At 37.6% G+C, this 24,750-nt stretch overlaps 1 protein-coding gene across 3 annotated transcripts in view; it reads right to left on the bottom strand.

Moving 5' to 3' along the window:
* Positions 1-18,641: 18,641 nt before the first annotated feature.
* LOC134678626 (PDZ domain-containing protein 8) overlaps positions 18,642-24,750 on the bottom strand; it is a 55,942-nt gene continuing 49,833 nt past the window's right edge. Inside the window, exons 12-15 of one of the 3 annotated variants that reach the window (XM_063537265.1) lie at positions 23,904-24,026; positions 21,482-21,605; positions 19,333-19,525; positions 18,642-18,793 (exon numbers count right to left, since the gene is read on the bottom strand). In XM_063537265.1, the coding sequence (XP_063393335.1) occupies positions 18,653-18,793; positions 19,333-19,525; positions 21,482-21,605; positions 23,904-24,026 (581 nt within the window). In that variant the 3' untranslated portion in view covers positions 18,642-18,652. Of the gene's footprint in view, positions 18,794-19,332; positions 19,539-21,481; positions 21,606-23,425; positions 23,507-23,903; positions 24,027-24,750 lie in introns of those variants that run through there. The other 2 variants (XM_063537266.1, XR_010100215.1) reach the window with 2 other exon arrangements.

The raw sequence follows: 24,750 nt of genomic DNA, 5'->3' as shown, positions 1-24,750 counted from the left end.
GGTGTGAAAAGTGGCGTGGAAATTTGTACGGGAAATCAATAACCGCTGAACCGATTTATATTAAATTTGGGATGGTTTACATCTTTGATTTAGTTAAAAATGATAAAAAAAACATGACTTCAAACCTAAACTTAAACAGTATTCACTTCAAGAAGTCAATTCTGAATTCCCCCCTACACCTCATTTCACACCTTTAAAGGATGATTTTTGAGATAACTTATTATGTCCTGTCTCGGGACTCACAATATATGTGTACTAAATTAAAATTAAAACTGTTCAGCAGTTTAAGCGTGAAGAGGAGTTTAAAAGAAAGTAAGTTTATATGTTTTTACTTTGGAATGGTGTCAATGTGATACCATAACTAAATTTGGTACTGCGAATTTATACAAAACGATACCAAACATGGCCTCGTAGCTTTACTGTTGTAGAAGTCAAAATAAAATTGAGAGCCCTAAATTCTTATTACTTGACCAAACTTGTGTAGAAGGAAAAGGAAAAATAAAAGTCTTCGGCAGGAATATAAGACACAAATATAATTTTTTTTTTGCGTTACTATTTCAATCATCAAATATAAACATACCTTGATTATATTATTCTAGTGAGATCCTCATAGACAAACAAAAACATTTAGGTACTTAAAAAATTACAAGGTCGAAATGTCACGGAACTTGTGAGAGTAATATGTATGTGAAAAATAAAAACTTTTATGACAAAAAAATCTGGACACAATTTAAGAAGCATCCAATTGCGTCGAGGAATCATCTGTGTTTTTGCTTGTTTCATTACCTCCTCGCTTCTTTTTTTTTTGTCCTTTGTATTCTGTAGCAATTTGTTAGATCTGAAAATAAAGATAACTTGCGTCGTCACGGATGTCGATTTATAGGTTTTAGGGAGTGCAGAATTCGAAAACGATGATCATTTTATAATCCAAGATGGCGGCTACGTATTTTGTCATAAAAGTCTTCATGAATATCGTTTTATAGGTTTTAGGAAGTGCCGATTTCGAAAATGATGACCAGTTTGGAATCCAAGATGTGTGCCGTGCACCTTGTCATAAAAGTCGTCATGGAATCGTTTTATAGGTTTTAGGGAGTGCAGAATTCGAAAATGATGACCATTTTGGATTCCAAGATGTCTGCCGTGCACTCTGTCATATAAGCCGTCATAGATGTTGATTTATAGGTGTTAGGAAGAGCGGATTTCGAAAATGATGACCATGACCAACAAAACGACATCCATGTCGACTTTTAACATAGTGCATGGCCGCCATCTTGGATTCCAAAATAGTTATTATTTTCGAAATCTGCGCTCCCTAAAACCTATAAAACGACAGCCATGACGACTTTTATGACATACTGCATAGCCGCCATTTTGGATTCCAAAATGGTCATCATTTTCGAAATCTGCGTCCCCTAAAACCTATAAAACGACATCCATGACGACTTTTATGACATAGTGCATGGCCGCCATCTTGGAATCCAAAATGGTCATCGTTTTCGAAATCTGCGCCCCCTAAAACCTATAAAACGACACCCATGACGACTTTTTTGACAAAGTGCATGGCCGCCATTCTGGATTACAAAATGGTCATCATTTTCGAAAGCGGGCCCCCTAAAACCTATAAAACGACATCCATGACGACTTTTATGACACAGTGCATGGCCGCCATCTTGGAATCAAAAATGGTCATCATTTTTTGTAACGGTGCGTGTAACGAAGCGTTACACTATCGACCTTCATACTATTTCTGGCACCATACAAATTCTAAATTCCTTTTTGAAATTCAAATCCTATTCCAAATTCCATTCAATGATTTTTATTTTCAGTTCGATCACATACTTTGATCGATAAACATCATTTTATCTAACAGACTGTACTTCCCAAGTTTCTAAACACGACCGTTTAAGTGTGATTTTTATTAGTAAACGTAATAATTCATAAGTGCGTGCAGTTCAGTTTAGTGCTCGTTTTGTGGCCCTGCACACCTTCCAGATATATATCTACATCATCACCAAGGCACATATTGTAAGTTATTTGATTTCTAACCTTCTGAATTACGAAAGTGTTTTTATACATACCTTTCTGTTAACACGTAACCTGTATTGTTACAGGTGCAGTGTGAGGGGGCAGGTAGAGGAGCCTCACGGGGATGATGGGAATGAAAGTCAGGATCCAGAGCGATGAGGGGTATTTATTATTTAAATAAAAAGGCACCTGTAACAATACAGGTTACGTGTTAACAGATAGGTATGTATAAAAACACTTTCGTAATTCAGAAGGTTAGAAATCAAATAACTTACAATATGTGCCTTGGTGATGATGTAGATATATATCTGGAAGGTGTGCAGGGCCACAAAACGAGCACTATACTGAACTGCACGCACTTATGAATTATTACGTTTACTAATAAAAATCACACTTAAACGGTCGTGTTTAGAAACTTGGGAAGTACAGTCCGTTAGATAAAATGATGTTTATCGATCAAAGTATGTGATCGAACTGAAAATAAAAATCATTGAATGGAATTTGGAATAGGATTTGAATTTCAAAAAGGAATTTAGAATTTGTATGGTGCCAGAAATAGTATGAAGGTCGATAGTGTAACGCTTCGTTACACGCACCGTTACACTACCGGGGTCGCCCTGGAAGGGAAAATCCTGGGGCTTATGGCCAAAGGATTTTTCCGTAATGTAAATATAATGTAATGAATATGGGTATGAGTGATAAATTTAGAAGGTGGGGATGTTATATACAATGTTTATCATACAAGAGAGGCGATTTAAACATGCATACCAAAGGTCATTCATACATCATCTTATAAAATTTTGGTTAATTGTTTAACCAAAATAAGTTTCAATAGAGTACTCCTTTAAGTAGAGGACGTACTCATTAAATCGCTCTCCATTAGTATTAAGGCTTATTAATCAGTAACCACCCGCTGAATATTAATGAATCTAAATGTAATATCTACAATAATGTGTACCTACAAAGAGTACGATTGTTGAAATTTATTCAACAAAATAATGCCGTATGGAATGTAGGATTACTACAAAATATCATAAGATAATTCCTTAATGGAATTAATAAATGTACTGTACGGTACGTATGTACCTAAGTACGTAAATATGAACGTTATGTCAAGGGAAGAAATATATAAATAAGTATTGTTCTAACTCTGGTAGAGTTAGCTTTGAATAACGTTATATGAACGTAATATAACGTTATATAAATTAAATAGTATAAATGAACGTATAAATTCGTACTAAGTAGGTATGTACGAAATGTAATGAGTCCGAAATGTATAATGGGGATGAGATATAATTATAAATGTATAACATTATATACAATATTTTACAAGTTAAGAGCTTAGGAGAAAAGTAGCTAAGTTTGAGCCAAATAAGAATCTAATTAAGGAAAAACAGTATATTATTTATTTTAGAATTTTGGGGATAGGTTTAAGGTCTCTAATATGCCATCGTCCGAGCATTTTGCCGGACATGTCTTGTAGGACATATACTAAGGGTGATATTTTTTTTAGGATAGAACATTTAATAAACTTGGGTGCAAGTTTAGCAGAATAGTGTTTAGGAGAATTACTAATTGCGTAATTTCGTTTCCAGACGATGTCATTTTCGTTGAATTCGAAATGTTGGTGATGTTTATTATACGATGAAGAATTGGTTTGGTGTGCTCTCCAAAGACGGGCTTGTACTTCGGAGAAGACAGGCTGGAGAAGACCAAGATTATCAGCGTATTCGTCTCTGGGCGCGAATATAATATCATCTGTGAGATCAGATTTATCGTATGCTGATCCACATGTGACTAATTCGCGACCAAATACAAGGAAAGAAGGAGTATAATTTGTTGTTTCATTTACGGAAGTATTAATAGCAAATTGTATCTTATGTAGGTTGATATCCCAATTCCTGTGGTCATCCTGTATGAATGAGGATATTGCTGTGGTAACAACTTTATTATATCTCTCCACGGGATTTGGTTGGGCGCATTTAATTGCGCAATAGTGTATTTTTGGGATCTGATAGGAGTGGAATAAATCCGTTGTCTCTTGACTAACGAATTGAGGACCATGGTCAAGAATTATGGTCTGTGGGATTCCGTACACTAGGAAAACTAGGTTTTCTAGAATATGAACGATTACTGATGACGTAGCACGTTTAATCGCAAAGAGGAGGCAGTATTTTGAAAAACAGCAAGTAACGACAAAGATGAATCTGTTGTGTTTTAGTGTAGTAGGCAAGGGGCCGATCAAATCTATTGAAATGCATTGAAAGGGTCGAGAGCATTGCTTAGGTTTACCCATTAGGCCAAGTTTTAGTTGGGTTTGGTGTTTGCAAGCTAAGCAAGTCTCGCATTTGGCAATAAAATTTGAAATATCTTTGTACATTCCTGGCCAAAAATATTTCAATTTAACTTTATTGTATGTTTTAAATGTTCCGAAATGAGCGCAAGTTGGGGTGGAATGATTTTCTGTGATAATGGGTATTCTGTACTCTAGTGGGATAACTTCTTTCCAATTATACTCAGATTGGAGTAACGAAGGGGTTTTTGAGTATCGGTATAATTTATTATTATGTATTATGTAATCTGGAGTGGTGTTGGGGTTAGAACTGCATTTAGCGTAGATATTATTATACCAGTCGTCATTGGTATTAGAACTATTGTAGTTAATAACGTCTACTGAAGGTAAGCGTGATAAAGCGTCAGGGATTAGATGATCTTTACCACGTTTATGTTTAATTTCGAAGTTAAATGTAGATAGACGAATACTCCAGCGGGCTAGACGTCCGGTTGGATTATCTAGATGGAGAAACCATTGTAATGCGGAATGGTCTGTGTAGATTGTGAACTTTAAGCCGTTGTCAAGATAGCAACGCCAATGTTCTAGGGCTAGTAAGACACTTAAGAGTTCTCTTTCTGTAATTGAGTAATTTCTTTGGGGACCAGTTAGGGATTTGCTCATATAAGCAATGGGTTTCTCAACGCCATCAAATTCTTGGGTCAGCATGGCACCGATGCCGAAGCTGGATGCATCACAGTGGACTGCGAAGGGTTTTGAGAAGTCTGGGCAAGCAAGAACAGGGGTAGAGACTAGAGCTTCTTTAATGGATTTGAAGGCATTGTCTTCTAGTGATGTCCATTTAAATGGTGGTGCTTTTTTGGAAGTGGAGGTAAGTTTAGTTAGTGGTGCAACCTTTGTGCTGAAATCGGGGATAAAGCGTCTATACCAACTTGCTGTACCTAGGAACTTTTTAACTTCTCGAGGAGTTGTGGGAGGTGGGATGTTAAGTATTGCCTTAACCTTGTCAGGATCTGTTTGAAAGCCGTGTTCATTAACTATGTAACCAAGATATTTAAGTTCTTTTTTGAAAAATGAACACTTGGGGAAGTTTATAGTAATGTTGGCTTGTACTAGCCTTTGGTAAACTTTATTAAGTAAAGTGATGTGTTCATCGAAAGTATTACTTATGATGATAATATCATCTAAGTAGGTAAATACTGAGTTATCAAGGTTGTCAGAAGGGAATAACGCATCCATAAAGCGTTGTTGTGTAGCAGGGGCATTAGTCAATCCAAAAGGCATTACGCGAAACATGTACATGCCTTTTGAGGGTACATGGAAACTAGTTTTAGGTCTATCGGAAGGGCGTAGGGGTATTTCCCAAAATGCTTTTGCTATGTCTATCGATGATAGATATTTAGCATTTTTTAGATTATCTAGTATGTCAGAAATGAGTGGGAGTTTGTAGGCATCTTTGCGCGTAATCGAATTTAGTTTACGGCTGTCGATGCAAAAACGCCACGTTCCATCTTTTTTAGGAGTTATTATGACAGGGTTTAGCCATGGGCTTTCACAGGGTTCGATAACATTAAGCTTTAGCATTTCATCAACTTCTTTGCATAAAGCTTTTTGTTTCTCCGGAGAAAGCCTATAGCATCGCTGTTTGATTGGTGGATGGTCACCGGTATCTATGTGATGTTCAATGAGGTGGGTTCGTCCTAAGGGTTTGGTTTCTGTTGAAATATTTTTAAATTTTTCAATAATAGTATCTGAAATTAACTGTTGAGTTTCAGAAAGGTTGTCATAATTAGTGATGTGTTGGTCGCAGGTGGAAATAACTAGGGTATCTATATGTTTATCAGAATATGACGTTATGTCAGGTAATATGTGGGGAGCTATATTGAATTTTCTCCAAAAATTTGTGCCTAGAATCAAGGGTTGCTTTACAGTAGGGATAACATGAGCGGTAATAATAGCCACAATATTTTTGTACGAAATTGGTAGTTGAATTGTACCAATAGAGTATATAGGGTAGCCGTCGGCTACAGAGCCTACGACTTTATGGTCGTAATTTATGGTAAAATTGTGGGATAAGAGAATTTTATGGGAATTATTTCCGAAAATAGTTAAAGCACTGCCACTGTCTAAGAGGCCACATAAAGTTAAATTATTTGTCTGGATGTTGACATAAGGTCGTTCATCGTATGGATCTTGAGTGAAAAGTGCTGATGTAGTATTGTATGATGACATAAATAATTTAATGGTATCTAACCATTGGTTCCATTCTGTAGCAGTAGTTTTATTTAAGTTACTTTTCTCCTTTATGCGTTTTTTGGAAATTTATGGCAAACTATACATTTTGCAAAAGTGACATTTTGTTTGCCACAGCGGAAGCATACTATATTTTTACTTGTACAAATATCTAAAGAATGATCGTTTGTTCTGCAACGCGGACAGGAGTAACGTAACGTAGAAGGTGGTGCTGTTACAGTATGGACCGGTTTATTAAATGGGAATGGTGGTATATACGGTTGGGAAGGGGGGGTATGGTTAGAATCTTGTTGAATGTTGGTATAGTTGCTAGAGCTATAAGTAGAGGTAGTATTACAGCTTTCGTACCATTTGCACGATTGGAATAATGTGTCTATAGACGTAACATCTGTAGGAACTAATCTGGAACTGTAATAAGGGCTCATGTTTCTACGGAGGATATCTATTTTTTGTTTTTCAGAAAGGGGTTCATGTAATTTGGAAAAGAGGGCTTCCATGGCTGAAAAATACATTATTATTCGTTCATGTTGTTTTTGTTTACGGGAATGTATATTTTGTAGTAAGTTGTGGTCATGGTCATGCAATTCGAAATCTTTTAAGAAGTGGGTTTTAAATGATTTCCAATCTGTAAGGGTTGTTTTCTTTGACCTATACCAATCTAAAGGAGTGCCTGATAAAAAATCGTATATATATTTGTGTAAGCGTTTGTCGTCAATGTTACGTGCAATTGCAAACTCTTCGATGTTTCGAATAAAATCATAAGGGCAACTATCACCTTTATAGTTGAATTTTTTAAAATCGCTTGGTTTTGCTTCAGAGAGGTTGGTTAATTTTCGAGCAAGTAGGTCTAAATTTGTGGAATCATCTATCAAAGAGGTTGCTGACGCGTAAGTTGACGTTGTTGTTGACGGTTGTGACATGTTAAATTTTGTTTGACATTTTGACAAAAATTCGCATATTTTCGAATAGTTGTCAATAATTTCTGGAGATAATTCAGTGGTAATATGGAGACGTTCTATTCTGTTATATAAATGAAATAAGAAAACCGCTATTCTATCGTGCTTCGCTTGGTTGGTGGTCGCAAGCTGTAGCTGAGAAGAAACTATTGTGAGGCATCTGCTAATTTCGGTGATATCCTGTTCAAGATCATATGGGCTGGAGAGATTCGAACACGGGTCCGCGAATAAATTTGGAGTGAGGAGCTGTCTTAAATCATCAGCCTGCGCGGTGGCTGGGAACTGAATGTTCCTGAGTTTGAGCTCATAGATGAGTTCAGGTTTATTTAATAGTGCTGGATTCATTGTTTATTAAAGTGGATACCTATCACGAAGAGAATAATCTGAATAATTGATGTTATCAATATAAATAAAATATGTAGTTATTAAATTTAATTTTTTATTGAATCGAAAGGAGAAGTTTATTGTGATATTAGGCTTAGTTGTGTATATTTATTTAATCGGGTGAAGGATAAGCTATCGGATTATCTCCAACAGTACTGCCGTAAGTCAGGATTGGTTCGCACTTCAGTGACTCCAAGGAGTTTTAATAACACTTAGGATTGAAACCAATTTGTGAGATTTCAGTGGAAATCTTGGATTGTGTAATTGTATGTGATAGATGTTTTGTGTAATCACTATGTTAAGAGTTTTGTTACGTGGCGCGACAAAAAGCGTAGGACGCTGGCATAATAGGGATTAGAAAATAGATATAGGTAAATTGGTATAAGATGATGAATGATGATAGATGTATATGTAATTGGTTATTTAAGGGGGAAATTTTGGTTAAACGGTTGAGGATTAGATAAAAGGTTGGTTGTAAAATAGAAAATTAAATAAAATGATGTTAGGCCGAGAGATATTGCGAAAATTTGGGTTGGGTCGACTATAACCTTTTAGAATTTTGAAAAGATCTTATGCTAACTATTACAAGATATATAAAATTGATAAAAAAAAAAAAATGTCGTCAAAAGTAGTAGGCGTCGGCGTGGTGTAGGAGCACGAGCGTAGCGGAGGAGGCACGAAGAGAAGGGCTGCTCTGCGTCGTAGGGTGGGTGGGTAGGTTCGTCGTAGGGGTGTTCTGGATTCGATCACGTTGGTAGCGCCAGTGTGAGGGGGCAGGTAGAGGAGCCTCACGGGGATGATGGGAATGAAAGTCAGGATCCAGAGCGATGAGGGGTATTTATTATTTAAATAAAAAGGCACCTGTAACAATACAGGTTACGTGTTAACAGATAGGTATGTATAAAAACACTTTCGTAATTCAGAAGGTTAGAAATCAAATAACTTACAATATGTGCCTTGGTGATGATGTAGATATATATCTGGAAGGTGTGCAGGGCCACAAAACGAGCACTATACTGAACTGCACGCACTTATGAATTATTACGTTTACTAATAAAAATCACACTTAAACGGTCGTGTTTAGAAACTTGGGAAGTACAGTCCGTTAGATAAAATGATGTTTATCGATCAAAGTATGTGATCGAACTGAAAATAAAAATCATTGAATGGAATTTGGAATAGGATTTGAATTTCAAAAAGGAATTTAGAATTTGTATGGTGCCAGAAATAGTATGAAGGTCGATAGTGTAACGCTTCGTTACACGCACCGTTACCTAAGTTGACGTTGTTGTTGACGGTTGTGACATGTTAAATTTTGTTTGACATTTTGACAAAAATTCGCATATTTTCGAATAGTTGTCAATAATTTCTGGAGATAATTCAGTGGTAATATGGAGACGTTCTATTCTGTTATATAAATGAAATAAGAAAACCGCTATTCTATCGTGCTTCTCTTAACATAGTGATTACACAAAACATCTATCACATACAATTACACAATCCAAGATTTCCACTGAAATCTCACAAATTGGTTTCAATCCTAAGTGTTTTTAAAACTCCTTGGAGTCACTGAAGTGCGAACCAATCCTGACTTACGGCAGTACTGTTGGAGATAATCCGATAGCTTATCCTTCACCCGATTAAATAAATATACACAACTAAGCCTAATATCACAATAAACTTCTCCTTTCGATTCAATAAAAAATAAAATTTAATAACTACATATTTTATTTATATTGATAACATCAATTATTCTCTTCGTGATAGGTATCCACTTTAATAAACAATGAATCCAGCACTATTAAATAAACCTGAACTCATATATGAGCTCAAACTCAGGAACATTCAGTTCCCAGCCACCGCGCAGGCTGATGATTTAAGACAGCTCCTCACTCCAAATTTATTCGCGGACCCGTGTTCGAATCTCTCCAGCCCATATAATCTTGAACAGGATATCACCGAAATTAGCAGATGCCTCACAATAGTTTCTTCTCAGCTACAGCTTGCGACCACCAACCAAGCGAAGCACGATAGAATAGCGGTTTTCTTATTTCATTTATATAACAGAATAGAACGTCTCCATATTACCACTGAATTATCTCCAGAAATTATTGACAACTATTCGAAAATATGCGAATTTTTGTCAAAATGTCAAACAAAATTTAACATGTCACAACCGTCAACAACAACGTCAACTTAGGTAACGGTGCGTGTAACGAAGCGTTACACTATCGACCTTCATACTATTTCTGGCACCATACAAATTCTAAATTCCTTTTTGAAATTCAAATCCTATTCCAAATTCCATTCAATGATTTTTATTTTCAGTTCGATCACATACTTTGATCGATAAACATCATTTTATCTAACGGACTGTACTTCCCAAGTTTCTAAACACGACCGTTTAAGTGTGATTTTTATTAGTAAACGTAATAATTCATAAGTGCGTGCAGTTCAGTATAGTGCTCGTTTTGTGGCCCTGCACACCTTCCAGATATATATCTACATCATCACCAAGGCACATATTGTAAGTTATTTGATTTCTAACCTTCTGAATTACGAAAGTGTTTTTATACATACCTATCTGTTAACACGTAACCTGTATTGTTACAGGTGCCTTTTTATTTAAATAATAAATACCCCTCATCGCTCTGGATCCTGACTTTCATTCCCATCATCCCCGTGAGGCTCCTCTACCTGCCCCCTCACACTGGCGCTACCAACGTGATCGAATCCAGAACACCCCTACGACGAACCTACCCACCCACCCTACGACGCAGAGCAGCCCTTCTCTTCGTGCCTCCTCCGCTACGCTCGTGCTCCTACACCACGCCGACGCCTACTACTTTTGACGACATTTTTTTTTTTTTATCAATTTTATATATCTTGTAATAGTTAGCATAAGATCTTTTCAAAATTCTAAAAGGTTATAGTCGACCCAACCCAAATTTTCGCAATATCTCTCGGCCTAACATCATTTTATTTAATTTTCTATTTTACAACCAACCTTTTATCTAATCCTCAACCGTTTAACCAAAATTTCCCCCTTAAATAACCAATTACATATACATCTATCATCATTCATCATCTTATACCAATTTACCTATATCTATTTTCTAATCCCTATTATGCCAGCGTCCTACGCTTTTTGTCGCGCCACGTAACAAAACTCTTAACATAGTGATTACACAAAACATCTATCACATACAATTACACAATCCAAGATTTCCACTGAAATCTCACAAATTGGTTTCAATCCTAAGTGTTATTAAAACTCCTTGGAGTCACTGAAGTGCGAACCAATCCTGACTTACGGCAGTACTGTTGGAGATAATCCGATAGCTTATCCTTCACCCGATTAAATAAATATACACAACTAAGCCTAATATCACAATAAACTTCTCCTTTCGATTCAATAAAAAATTAAATTTAATAACTACATATTTTATTTATATTGATAACATCAATTATTCAGATTATTCTCTTCGTGATAGGTATCCACTTTAATAAACAATGAATCCAGCACTATTAAATAAACCTGAACTCATCTATGAGCTCAAACTCAGGAACATTCAGTTCCCAGCCACCGCGCAGGCTGATGATTTAAGACAGCTCCTCACTCCAAATTTATTCGCGGACCCGTGTTCGAATCTCTCCAGCCCATATGATCTTGAACAGGATATCACCGAAATTAGCAGATGCCTCACAATAGTTTCTTCTCAGCTACAGCTTGCGACCACCAACCAAGCGAAGCACGATAGAATAGCGGTTTTCTTATTTCATTTATATAACAGAATAGAACGTCTCCATATTACCACTGAATTATCTCCAGAAATTATTGACAACTATTCGAAAATATGCGAATTTTTGTCAAAATGTCAAACAAAATTTAACATGTCACAACCGTCAACAACAACGTCAACTTACGCGTCAGCAACCTCTTTGATAGATGATTCCACAAATTTAGACCTACTTGCTCGAAAATTAACCAACCTCTCTGAAGCAAAACCAAGCGATTTTAAAAAATTCAACTATAAAGGTGATAGTTGCCCTTATGATTTTATTCGAAACATCGAAGAGTTTGCAATTGCACGTAACATTGACGACAAACGCTTACACAAATATATATACGATTTTTTATCAGGCACTCCTTTAGATTGGTATAGGTCAAAGAAAACAACCCTTACAGATTGGAAATCATTTAAAACCCACTTCTTAAAAGATTTCGAATTGCATGACCATGACCACAACTTACTACAAAATATACATTCCCGTAAACAAAAACAACATGAACGAATAATAATGTATTTTTCAGCCATGGAAGCCCTCTTTTCCAAATTACATGAACCCCTTTCTGAAAAACAAAAAATAGATATCCTCCGTAGAAACATGAGCCCTTATTACAGTTCCAGATTAGTTCCTACAGATGTTACGTCTATAGACACATTATTCCAATCGTGCAAATGGTACGAAAGCTGTAATACTACCTCTACTTATAGCTCTAGCAACTATACCAACATTCAACAAGATTCTAACCATACCCCCCCTTCCCAACCGTATATACCACCATTCCCATTTAATAAACCGGTCCATACTGTAACAGCACCACCTTCTACGTTACGTTACTCCTGTCCGCGTTGCAGAACAAACGATCATTCTTTAGATATTTGTACAAGTAAAAATATAGTATGCTTCCGCTGTGGCAAACAAAATGTCACTTTTGCAAAATGTATAGTTTGCCATAAATTTCCAAAAAACGCATAAAGGAGAAAAGTAACTTAAAGAAGCTCTAGTCTCTACCCCTGTTCTTGCTTGCCCAGACTTCTCAAAACCCTTCGCAGTCCACTGTGATGCATCCAGCTTCGGCATCGGTGCCATGCTGACCCAAGAATTTGATGGCGTTGAGAAACCCATTGCTTATATGAGCAAATCCCTAACTGGTCCCCAAAGAAATTATTCAATTACAGAAAGAGAACTCTTAAGTGTCTTACTAGCCCTAGAACATTGGCGTTGCTATCTTGACAACGGCTTAAAGTTCACAATCTACACAGACCATTCCGCATTACAATGGTTTCTCCATCTAGATAATCCAACCGGACGTCTAGCCCGCTGGAGTATTCGTCTATCTACATTTAACTTCGAAATTAAACATAAACGTGGTAAAGATCATCTAATCCCTGACGCTTTATCACGCTTACCTTCAGTAGACGTTATTAACTACAATAGTTCTAATACCAATGACGACTGGTATAATAATATCTACGCTAAATGCAGTTCTAACCCCAACACCACTCCAGATTACATAATACATAATAATAAATTATACCGATACTCAAAAACCCCTTCGTTACTCCAATCTGAGTATAATTGGAAAGAAGTTATCCCACTAGAGTACAGAATACCCATTATCACAGAAAATCATTCCACCCCAACTTGCGCTCATTTCGGAACATTTAAAACATACAATAAAGTTAAATTGAAATATTTTTGGCCAGGAATGTACAAAGATATTTCAAATTTTATTGCCAAATGCGAGACTTGCTTAGCTTGCAAACACCAAACCCAACTAAAACTTGGCCTAATGGGTAAACCTAAGCAATGCTCTCGACCCTTTCAATGCATTTCAATAGATTTGATCGGCCCCTTGCCTACTACACTAAAACACAACAGATTCATCTTTGTCGTTACTTGCTGTTTTTCAAAATACTGCCTCCTCTTTGCGATTAAACGTGCTACGTCATCAGTAATCGTTCATATTCTAGAAAACCTAGTTTTCCTAGTGTACGGAATCCCACAGACCATAATTCTTGACCATGGTCCTCAATTCGTTAGTCAAGAGACAACGGATTTATTCCACTCCTATCAGATCCCAAAAATACACTATTGCGCAATTAAATGCGCCCAACCAAATCCCGTGGAGAGATATAATAAAGTTGTTACCACAGCAATATCCTCATTCATACAGGATGACCACAGGAATTGGGATATCAACCTACATAAGATACAATTTGCTATTAATACTTCCGTAAATGAAACAACAAATTATACTCCTTCTTTCCTTGTATTTGGTCGCGAATTAGGCACATGTGGATCAGCATACGATAAATCTGATCTCACAGATGATATTATATTCGCGCCCAGAGACGAATACGCTGATAATCTTGGTCTTCTCCAGCCTGTCTTCTCCGAAGTACAAGCCCGTCTTTGGAGAGCACACCAAACCAATTCTTCATCGTATAATAAACATCACCAACATTTCGAATTCAACGAAAATGACATCGTCTGGAAACGAAATTACGCAATTAGTAATTCTCCTAAACACTATTCTGCTAAACTTGCACCCAAGTTTATTAAATGTTCTATCCTAAAAAAAATATCACCCTTAGTATATGTCCTACAAGACATGTCCGGCAAAATGCTCGGACGATGGCATATTAGAGACCTTAAACCTCTCCCCAAAATTCTAAAATAAATAATATACTGTTTTTCCTTAATTAGATTCTTATTTGGCTCAAACTTAGCTACTTTTCTCCTAAGCTCCTAACTTGTAAAATATTGTATATAATGTTATACATTTATAATTATATCTCATCCCCATTATACATTTCGGACTCATTACATTTCGTACATACCTACTTAGTACGAATTTATACGTTCATTTATACTATTTAATTTATATAACGTTATATTACATTCATATAACGTTATTCAAAGCTAACTCTACCAGAGTTAGAACAATACTTATTTATATATTCCTTCCCTTGACATAACGTTCATATTTACGTACTTAGGTACATACGTACCGTACAGTACATTTATTAATTCCATTAAGGAATTATCTTATGATATTTTGTAGTAATCCTACATTCCATACGGCATTATTTTGTTGAATAAATTTCAACAATCGTACTCTTTGTAGGTACACATTATTGTAGATATTATATTTAGATTCATTAATATTCAGCGGGTGGTTACTGATTAATAAGCCTTAATACTAATGGAGAGCGATTTAATGAGTACGTCCTCTACTTAAAGGAGTACTCTATTGAAACTTATTTTGGTTAAACAATTAACCAAAATTTTATAAGATGATGTATGAATGACCTTTGGTATGCATGTTTAAATCGCCTCTCTTGTATGATAAACATTGTATATAACATCCCCACCTTCTAAATTTATCACTCATACCCATATTCATTACATTATATTTACATTACGGAAAAATCCTTTGGCCATAAGCCCCAGGATTTTCCCTTCCAGGGCGACCCCGGTAGTGTAACGGTGCGTGTAACGAAGCGTTACACTATCGACCTTCATACTATTTCTGGCACCATACAAATTCTAAATTCCTTTTTGAAATTCAAATCCTATTCCAAATTCCATTCAATGATTTTTATTTTCAGTTCGATCACATACTTTGATCGATAAACATCATTTTATCTAACAGACTGTACTTCCCAAGTTTCTAAACACGACCGTTTAAGTGTGATTTTTATTAGTAAACGTAATAATTCATAAGTGCGTGCAGTTCAGTTTAGTGCTCGTTTTGTGGCCCTGCACACCTTCCAGATATATATCTACATCATCACCAAGGCACATATTGTAAGTTATTTGATTTCTAACCTTCTGAATTACGAAAGTGTTTTTATACATACCTTTCTGTTAACACGTAACCTGTATTGTTACAGGTGCCTTTTTATTTAAATAATAAATACCCCTCATCGCTCTGGATCCTGCCTTTTCATTCCCATCATCCCCGTGAGGCTCCTCCCATCTGCCCCCTCACATTTTTTAAATCTGCGCCTCCTAAAACCTATAAAACGACACCCATGACGACTTTTATGGCATAGTGCATGGCCGCCATTTTGGATTCCAAAATGGTCATCATTTTCAAAATTGGGGTCCCCCAAAACCTATAAAACGACACCCATGACGACTTTTATGACATAGTGCATGGCCGCCATTTTGGATTTCAAAATGGTCATCATTTTCTAAATCGGGGCCCCCTAAAACCTATAAAACGACATCCATGACGACTTTTATAACATAGTGCATGGCCGCCATCTTGGAATCCAAAATGGTCATCATTTTTGAAACCTGCGCCTCCTAAAACCTATAAAACGACACCCGTGACGACTTTTATGGCATAGTGCATGGCCGCCATTTTGGATTCCAAAATGGTAATCGTTTTCGAAATCTGCGCCCCCTAAAACCTATAAAACGACACCCATGACGACTTTTATGACATAGTGCATGGCCACCATTTTGGAATCCAAAATGGTCATCATTTTCTAAATCTGCGCCCCCCAAAACCTATAAAACGACACCCATGACGACTTTTATGACATAGTGCATGGCCGCCATTTTGGATTTCAAAATGGTCATCATTTTCGAAATCGGGGCCCCCTAAAACCTATAAAATGACATCCATGACGACTTTTATGACATAGTGCATGGCCGCCATCTTGGAATCCAAAATGGTCATCATTTTTGAAATCTGCGCCTCCTAAAACCTATAAAACGACACCCATGACGACTTTTATGGCATAGTGCATGGCCGCCATTTTGGATTCCAAAATGGTCATCATTTTCAAAATTGGGGCCCCTAAAACGTATAAAACGACATCCATGACGACTTTTATGACACAGTGCGTGGCCGCCATTTTGGATTCCAAAATGGTCATCATTTTCGAAATCGGCACTCCCTAAAACCTATAAATCGACACCCATCTCGACTTTTATGACAAAGTGTTTGGCTACCATCTGCATGCAAGACATTTCTATTATTTTTACGTACAAAAATGCCCCCCTGTCAACTTCCAACCGAGATTAATCGATAATTTATTCGATTAATGTTCAGATTAATTCAATTTCAATCTATGTTAGGTCGACTAAACTAATCGTGATTAAAATTTGAGGATTAACTTTTTTTATTCCATTAATTAGTCGAATAAACAGTTAATCTATTAAGTCCCATCTCTGACCACGGCATTTTTACACTTTGAGAATATCTGAAAACAAATGAACACAACACAAGGAGCCATTTTGCAAATCCAGTAACTTTGTTATTACTTTTGACAGCGCGTGTCATGTGTCTACACAGAGTCGACACAAAGTCGAAACATTTGCGACTACTTTGTGACTGCAATATTTCTCAGCCTTAAACCATATTTATACATCATAATTAACAAATTTCGTAGTATGTAAAGCGTTATTTCTGTTATTTAAGTATAGTATACGCATCGAAGTACTAAAAATGCATCAAATAATATATTTATGAACACAGGCACTGAGAAGTAAACAATTTCATTTCCGGCTAAACTAAAACAATGTGGTGGCGCGTTGATTATACTACACTTAGTTTATCAAATCACTCGAGCAGTTTAATTCCCCATAATAATTTAAGTCCTATTGTAATATAAATGCAAACAATATATAATTACGTCTTGTAATCCGTTTTAGAGATGGCGTATTAATGTCACTTATTTTTATTTAACTATTTTTCCATCTGACAGTTTCCATTTGACAGGAACAAAATGAACGAATGAACGAATGATTTTGGCATAAAGTAGTCGCAAACTAGTAACAATGTGTGCACACGGCGACCACACTTTATGTCACTTTGTGTCATGTGTCGACCCTTCCCCATTTCTGGTAACTGTGTCGACACGGCGACGACTCTGCGACTGGAATTGTGACCGAAACAGATGGTGTCGACACAAGATGTGTCTACACCGCGTCGTAACGGCGACTGGAAATGGTTGTATGGGCTGCCTACCTTATCTTGACGTTAAGGTTAAAATCGCTTTGTCTTGAAACGTGGCACGTGTCGTATGTTTAAACTAGATACGTACGTAAGCTTAGCACTATGTACGTTAGTTTATTTATGCTAGTTTTTTCGCCTACTACGGGCTTAATAAGACTACGGGTTATGATTTTAGCATTATGTGTACCTATAAGTGTAGCGTCGAACCACGCTAAGTTTGCACGGACTTGGCACTCTTGCAGCAATAATAGTTAAGGTAAGGCATGGTCGGTGCCATATTTCGTGTACCTAAATACTTACCTAAAACTTAGCGTGGACGGACTTAACGTATACAGTATGGAACTGAACGAAAAGCAATTACTTACTCAAACCCGTTAATGTTTCGGTCATACGAGCAACTTTTACTATGGGACCAACCCCGAAAACGCGGAACAAAAAACTGATGTTTCATACATTTTGCTGGTCTGATGTTGAAGTTTCCTATGGGAGAGTCAATTTTTTTCGCGATTTCGGGGTTTGTCCCATAGTAAAAGTTGCTTAGTATGACCTAAACATTAAGGGGTTTGAGTAATTGCTTATCGTTCAGCTACATACATGTATTGTGTCGTGTACCAGCGTAGCGTTTATACAACAGAAATGATTGTGGTGGAAAATCATACTCAGGTTAGTTTTTTATACATTTCGCTTCTCCTGTCGGCAAGTCCAACAGAACTTTTTATTCCGTTACTATGGTAACCGTGAAAACTCTTACTTCAAATTTTCACCTTAAACTGACTGTATGTGTTAATTTGCTTTTTTTATTAAATATATATAGTTTTGTGGCTAGAAGACCGAGTTTTCTTCTTCAACCCCAACTGAACTAGCTACTCCACCTCACCGCTGAACATCTCCTAGTTAAGTATTTAAAGGCACGTTATTTGGGAGTTGGGAGTGTATAATAAAAGCGCCCAATGCCATTTAATGATATATATTAGATTAGGTGGTATCTGCAGCCTGGTCGTGCTGCGCCAGCTGCGCGGCCGCGCAGCAGTGCAGCATGAGCGCCGTGAGCGCGCAGGCGCGCGCGTCCCCGCCGCCGTCGCCGCCCGCCGTCAGCTCGCCGCGGACCGCGCTCAACTGCAACAAGTAAATTATCTGGGATAAAATAATGCTGAAACTCGATTGGAACAATCTGGCGGCCTAGGTGACAATCGCTATCGCTACGACAACGAAACGCTTTGTGTCAGTCTATCACTCTTTCATAATAGTGTGATAGTGACAGTTGCGTTTCATTCGCTAATACGGAGCGATAGCGATTGGCATGTTGGCTACGCGGCCTGATATGGCTATTACCTTCGATTATACTTTTAAAGGTTTAAAGGTAACCCTGTTTGAATTCAACAACATTATTTCAATTTCGATATTTAATGGTCGTATACTAAATAACAAAAATGCTTTCCAAGCTTCTAGTAAGGTTTTTGACACACTAAGTCTATCAATAAAATCTATAGGTTTTTTATTGGCAAAGTTAATGCCTTCAGATCAGACACGGCTACAACCTACCAAGCCCACCTAACCTACCCACCGCCGCGTAGGTTGAGCGCCCATCGCGTTCACGCATCAATCGGATCGAGTACTCAGCATCACCCCTAGAGAGCTACAAGGCTGGTACCCACCATCTCGTGTATCTGCGGCGGCGACAGCCTGGCGGCCAGCTCAGGCGCCGACTCCCTTGCCGCCGCGAGCAGCGCGTCCGGCGGCAGCGAGCTCCGCATCGCCGGCGCCAGCATCGCGTCCACGCCGCCGCGCGCCAACCACACCGCGCCGCACCCGCTGAACGGGTTCACCATCGCTTCCAGAGACTGCTTCCTGCGCGTCATGGCTGTACGTGAAAAATGAGGCCGCTTAAAGAATCCAAGCTGCGAAAGCGTCAAGCGTGACAGAACGAAAATAAAACACGTAAACTTTAGTGGCCTGCACCTTCCTCGTAGCTCCTTGATTCTTCTGGATCACTATAGCTGTGAAAATTAAATATTTTTAAAGGACCATTCCATTTGTATTAGATGTGAAATTTTTATTACCGTTTTATTCTTTAGTCTTAGAACAAATGGAAATGACCTTTGTAAAGGAATAAAGCTGCAAAAGCGTATAGCATGATTAAAATATAAAAACACTATTACAACATATTGTGCCATTGCGACTACCGAACAGATCTCCCGTCGCTTCCGGATAATTGCTTCTTGCATGTCACGGTTGGATGACACATTAAGCTGCGAAAAGCGTGAGATGCTAAACTCCCATTAGAATATCGTTAAATGGCGGTATACTCTTCCGGTTCCCAAAAAAAATTCTTGTGTTATGGGCATATCAAAAAATGCCGCATTATATAGGAATCAAGTTGCGAAAGCGTGAAATTCTGAACTCTGGGACTTACACCGCTTTGGGTGTAAATGGCTGTATGAGAGAATTGAAAACGATAAAGGGAGTAGGTAATGTAGGAATGCCGTGAAAAGCGTGAAAATGTGCATCGTAGTGGCACATGAAAAATGAGGATGCTTAATCAAAACAGACTGCAAAATATATCAAGCATCAATCCCTGTAGTCAAGCGTCACATACACAACCACAATTTTATTATTAGAACTAAGATCTCGCATTGCAGAAACAGCTAATTCAGAGATTGTTATCTATGTACAATTGGATGTGAAAACTCAAAAAAGAGGCTTTAAGAGACGAAAACATTTTAATGGTTAACTTAAAAGCATAATTGAAAAAAAATCATCTATTGCATTGACTAGGTATGTAGATTAAATACGTGAAATGCCTTTTAAATGAATGAATTAACAAAAACTCTATAGGACTTAATCTTCCGCCATTATGGGACAGTTGTTACATCATATTGTAATAACTGTAAACAACTCTGAAGTGAAATATCATAATGAAATTAGATAAATATTTTATAAATAGCAGGTAGGTAAGTACTTGATTCGACTAGTGGGACACTACCCTTTTGTGCATACACCTACGCCATTTGTCTCCAGACCAGAGACTGCGTTACTATCAATACGCGCACATTCTTTTGTTTGTATCTGGCCCAGTTCAGAACTCGACTTTAGCAAGTTCCTGTTCTAGTTTCACGGAAGGCAGAACTTTGTTGAGCAATAAATAAACTGCCTGCTTGTTTCTACATATTGAATAATACAGGCTGATCAGGATTATCAGGAAACTTCAGATTGACATAACTTCGTAGCGTTAATTGGACACAACATTACACAAACATTATTTGGTCATTTATTTTTTACGGTTACTGCCCAGGAATTCTAAAAACATAAGTATCCTTAATTAAGAACATTGGGCAGAAACCGGAAGATCTTTTTAACTAAATGCTAGGGCAGGATGAGGGCTGGAAAACATTTATACTTAGAGGAATGAAATCGGTATAATATAAAGAATCCTTCACTATTATTGCCGTCACTGCCGTCCAATTTTCTCTGGTTTATCGACGACGAGACGAAACATAAGTTTTCGAATATATTAATGTTATGAGATGGCTATGAATATCGTTATAATGTAATGTAATATAATTATAATTGATGATTGCTGCGTGGGTAAGTATACTAGGTATAACTGATAAACAGCTACTTTTCTTTAATCTACTGCGCTAAGCTCTCTGTATTGAAAACGAATATTATTCTGTCAAATATGGCTGCGACAGCTCATCATCCCATGAATAACTGTCAAACTCTTTTTAATGATTCGGTGCAACTGACCCTTAATCTAAATTAACATGATGCGGTCTACATGAGCCCATCTTTAAGCGTTGTCACCTGGGAGTGTGGCTGGGCGAGGGCGGCAGGGAGCGCGACGAGGCCGAAGGCTTCGGCGCGGAGAGCGAGTGCGCCGAGCCCGCGCGGCGGAGCCCCGCCACCAGCGCACTCATGGCCCCGCCACCTACAGACATGCACCGCTCATAACTTCTGCTACAAACATTTAGGTACAATATCGAGGCCTATATGTACAACGTAGCAGCTGCGGATAAAACCAGGATGAACGATATCAAGGAAGAGAGATATCGTACCTAGATTTTATGAACCCTATTGGGATTGTGAGCTACTACGAGTATGTAGTTAGACTTAGAACTAAAGTAGAACATTTGAGGATTTAAATTTGTGTCCTGAGTATAGAGTACTTATCTGCTGACAATTCCCTCTGCTTTAATTCAAAGTTGACTTTACAGTCTGTTTACATAGCTTTGTTACGGCACATGGACATAATGAAACCCGCAAAGGCATTGTTAGTTCTGCGTCAACTGCCTGCACTCTAAGCCGGATAAAATAAACCATCTCGGTCACCAGAATTGTTATAAAGAGCTTTCCGTGGCCTTAAGTTCGTGTCGTGTATTATTATTTTACAATAAATCAATGGTTTCATTTTTATATCGACATGTCAAATTTTTATACGAGAGTAAGGCTCAATAACTTGTATACTTATGTGGCAAAAGATGATGAGCAAAAGTAATCGAATGATCATCAATAGATACATCAATCGGTGTCAATTTGACTGGCCGAGTCGACCAAGTAATAATAGATCAGCTAGATCATTTAGTGTGGCAACGTCCTAACGCCTACGTGGCTCTCGGTTGCTAATTAGTTGATGGAGCTAAGCTAGCCGGGGTTCTCAATCAACCGAGAATCCCTCTTAAGCCAGATTTCAAGGTATCATTAGATCTTTTATCGATAAGTTGTAGCCATTTATTTGTTGGTTGAACATTACCTATTTGAATATGTACCTAAATGATTATTACATAGATAGATTAAAATAGAATCAAGCCTGTTGATATAATATAAGATTGTATAATCTTGACACATAAACAAAAACTAATCAAATAAAAATTTCAATTGAAATCGATCAGCGTTTGAACAAATGACTTGCATAACTTGATACAAATCAAAATATGTGTTTCGCATGTTATATACCGTTAATTAGTAGATTTTCAATAAGTAAGTAAGAGAAATGTAGGCTAATTATTTAATAGTCAGAGACGTGTATAGTTTATGAAATGACTGTATGCACATAAATAAGAATTGCAATCCTTGGAAACAATGTTAACCAGAGCGTTAATTTGGGACGATAAAATGTAAGGATTTCTCAAGTCAATACACAAGAGAATAAAGTTGTATATCGTTATAATTATGGTGACTGGGAGTGGAATTAGTATAGCAGGTACTGAGAAAACAAATGGAACACTGAATATATCAAAAATCGTGAGTCATACTGATATTAAAATGAAAATGCAGCTGTTAACTCACGTAGGTTTTGGAAGTTACAATACAATTAGCGCGATATATTTTATATAGCCAAACAAGAAACACAAAAATCTAAATCTTGTTATCTGCCCCTCTTCTTGTACATTTGAGCAAGAGGGACAGAGATTTGAGTTGTATCACTTTCGTATTGAATGCGGGGCGCGAGGCAAACGTGTGGTGTGACATCCTGTCAATTCCCTGAAGACAGACGCTCTATAGGTACACCACAAACATATCGCACTAAATGTGAATACCAATACATGAATTAATCATTGTATTTTATTTTAACAACGATATTATAACACTGGTATTGTAATGACACTTTACAATAGATAAGGTAAGGTACCCAGGTGTACTACAAGGTGTTAGGTAGCAGTCACACGACAAATCAAACGGCACGAACAAAGGGGTTTCGGAATAGGACGCCGCTCACAAACACGTCGGACACATAATATGTATAGAAACCTGTAAGTGTGTTCGTAAGTGTTGGAAGAGTCCGGATCTGTTAAATTATGTGTCCCGTTCGTCAGCATTCGAATAATTCGTCTGTGCACAAAACAAATGAAGAATAAATCGCATTTTTATTGTGAATGAGAGTCAAACCTACCATTTGCTCACTTTAAGGGCACCTCTTCCATAAAACCAAAAGGCTGTCGAATGGGAGGGTTGTTTATCAGGTTCTTTGTGACAAGAACTAAGCTTCCACGCACCTAAAAAATTTGTAGAGTGACAGAATTGATGATACACGGACTTCCATTTTTACGGCGAAGTGATCTTGGAACTCGTTTAAGTCGCATGTTTGAATACGGCTCCTAATTAGTACTTTTGTTTGGAATGGAACAGTCCAAAAATTTGTTATGCATTTATTCGTCAGCTGGCAGGTTTTTCGGAACAACAGAATGGAAGATGTGCCCTTAGCGTTCTACTACTTGTGGCTACTGACCTTCTTCGTGAACGTCGAGCGAGTCTTTTCTCTCCGGTTCGTCATCGGAGTCGAGGTCCACGTTGGAATCCGGTTCCGTCATGACGAGCTCCGGCGGCGCCATCGTTCCGCCTGTCAATGAATCTAGACAAAATGAGGCACTGTCAATATAGTTTTTTGGTACGATTAATCAAAGCCTAGCCTTGGTTTTTTGATGTTAAGCCGATAACGTGAAGGAATCCCTTGTAAACAAGATTCGTTTTTCATATTGACGTAATATTACGTAGTTTTTTAAAGCAAGAACATATAAGGGCCCTCCCACATCTGGCGTCTTTCGAGCGTCGGCGTCTGTCGGCGTCGGTCCAGCGCTATGGAAAATGACGTCGCTGCGCAGTTACGCCGACGCTCGAAAGACGCCAGATGTGGGGGGGCGGGGGGCTAAGGTGTATTCAGGTAATTCAGGTAAAACTGTCGGATAGATCCGAAAAAAGATTTATAAATATGATGGAATTATGGCTGAATTTCGGAATTATCCGACATGCGATGTGACCCGAATACACTTTAAATCTGTCTAGAACTTGCAAAGCTGTATGACACATGGCTTTGCGTGCTAAATTCCGCCGAGTGCTCTAAACAATTAGAAAATTCTCCTAATAAATAAATGTGGACTGCAGGAAAATCTCCCAACAAATATAGTTATAGTGGATCGTAAATCATATTAGCTAGCAAAAGTAACATCGCCTCGTAAAAATTGTAAACTGGAACGTATGACTGGCTTCCGCGCGTCGAATCACATTCGCAATTTTCACGCAATATCTGGTGACAGCGTTGAAAGCGTCAGCGGTGACATTTGGGAGAATAAACGCAA

This window comes from Cydia fagiglandana, chromosome Z (genome assembly GCF_963556715.1).
Source record: "Cydia fagiglandana chromosome Z, ilCydFagi1.1, whole genome shotgun sequence".
In the NCBI taxonomy this organism is placed as follows: domain Eukaryota; kingdom Metazoa; phylum Arthropoda; class Insecta; order Lepidoptera; family Tortricidae; genus Cydia; species Cydia fagiglandana.
Note: the sequence above shows the minus strand (reverse complement) of the source record. Positions and strands in the feature narration are given on the sequence as shown.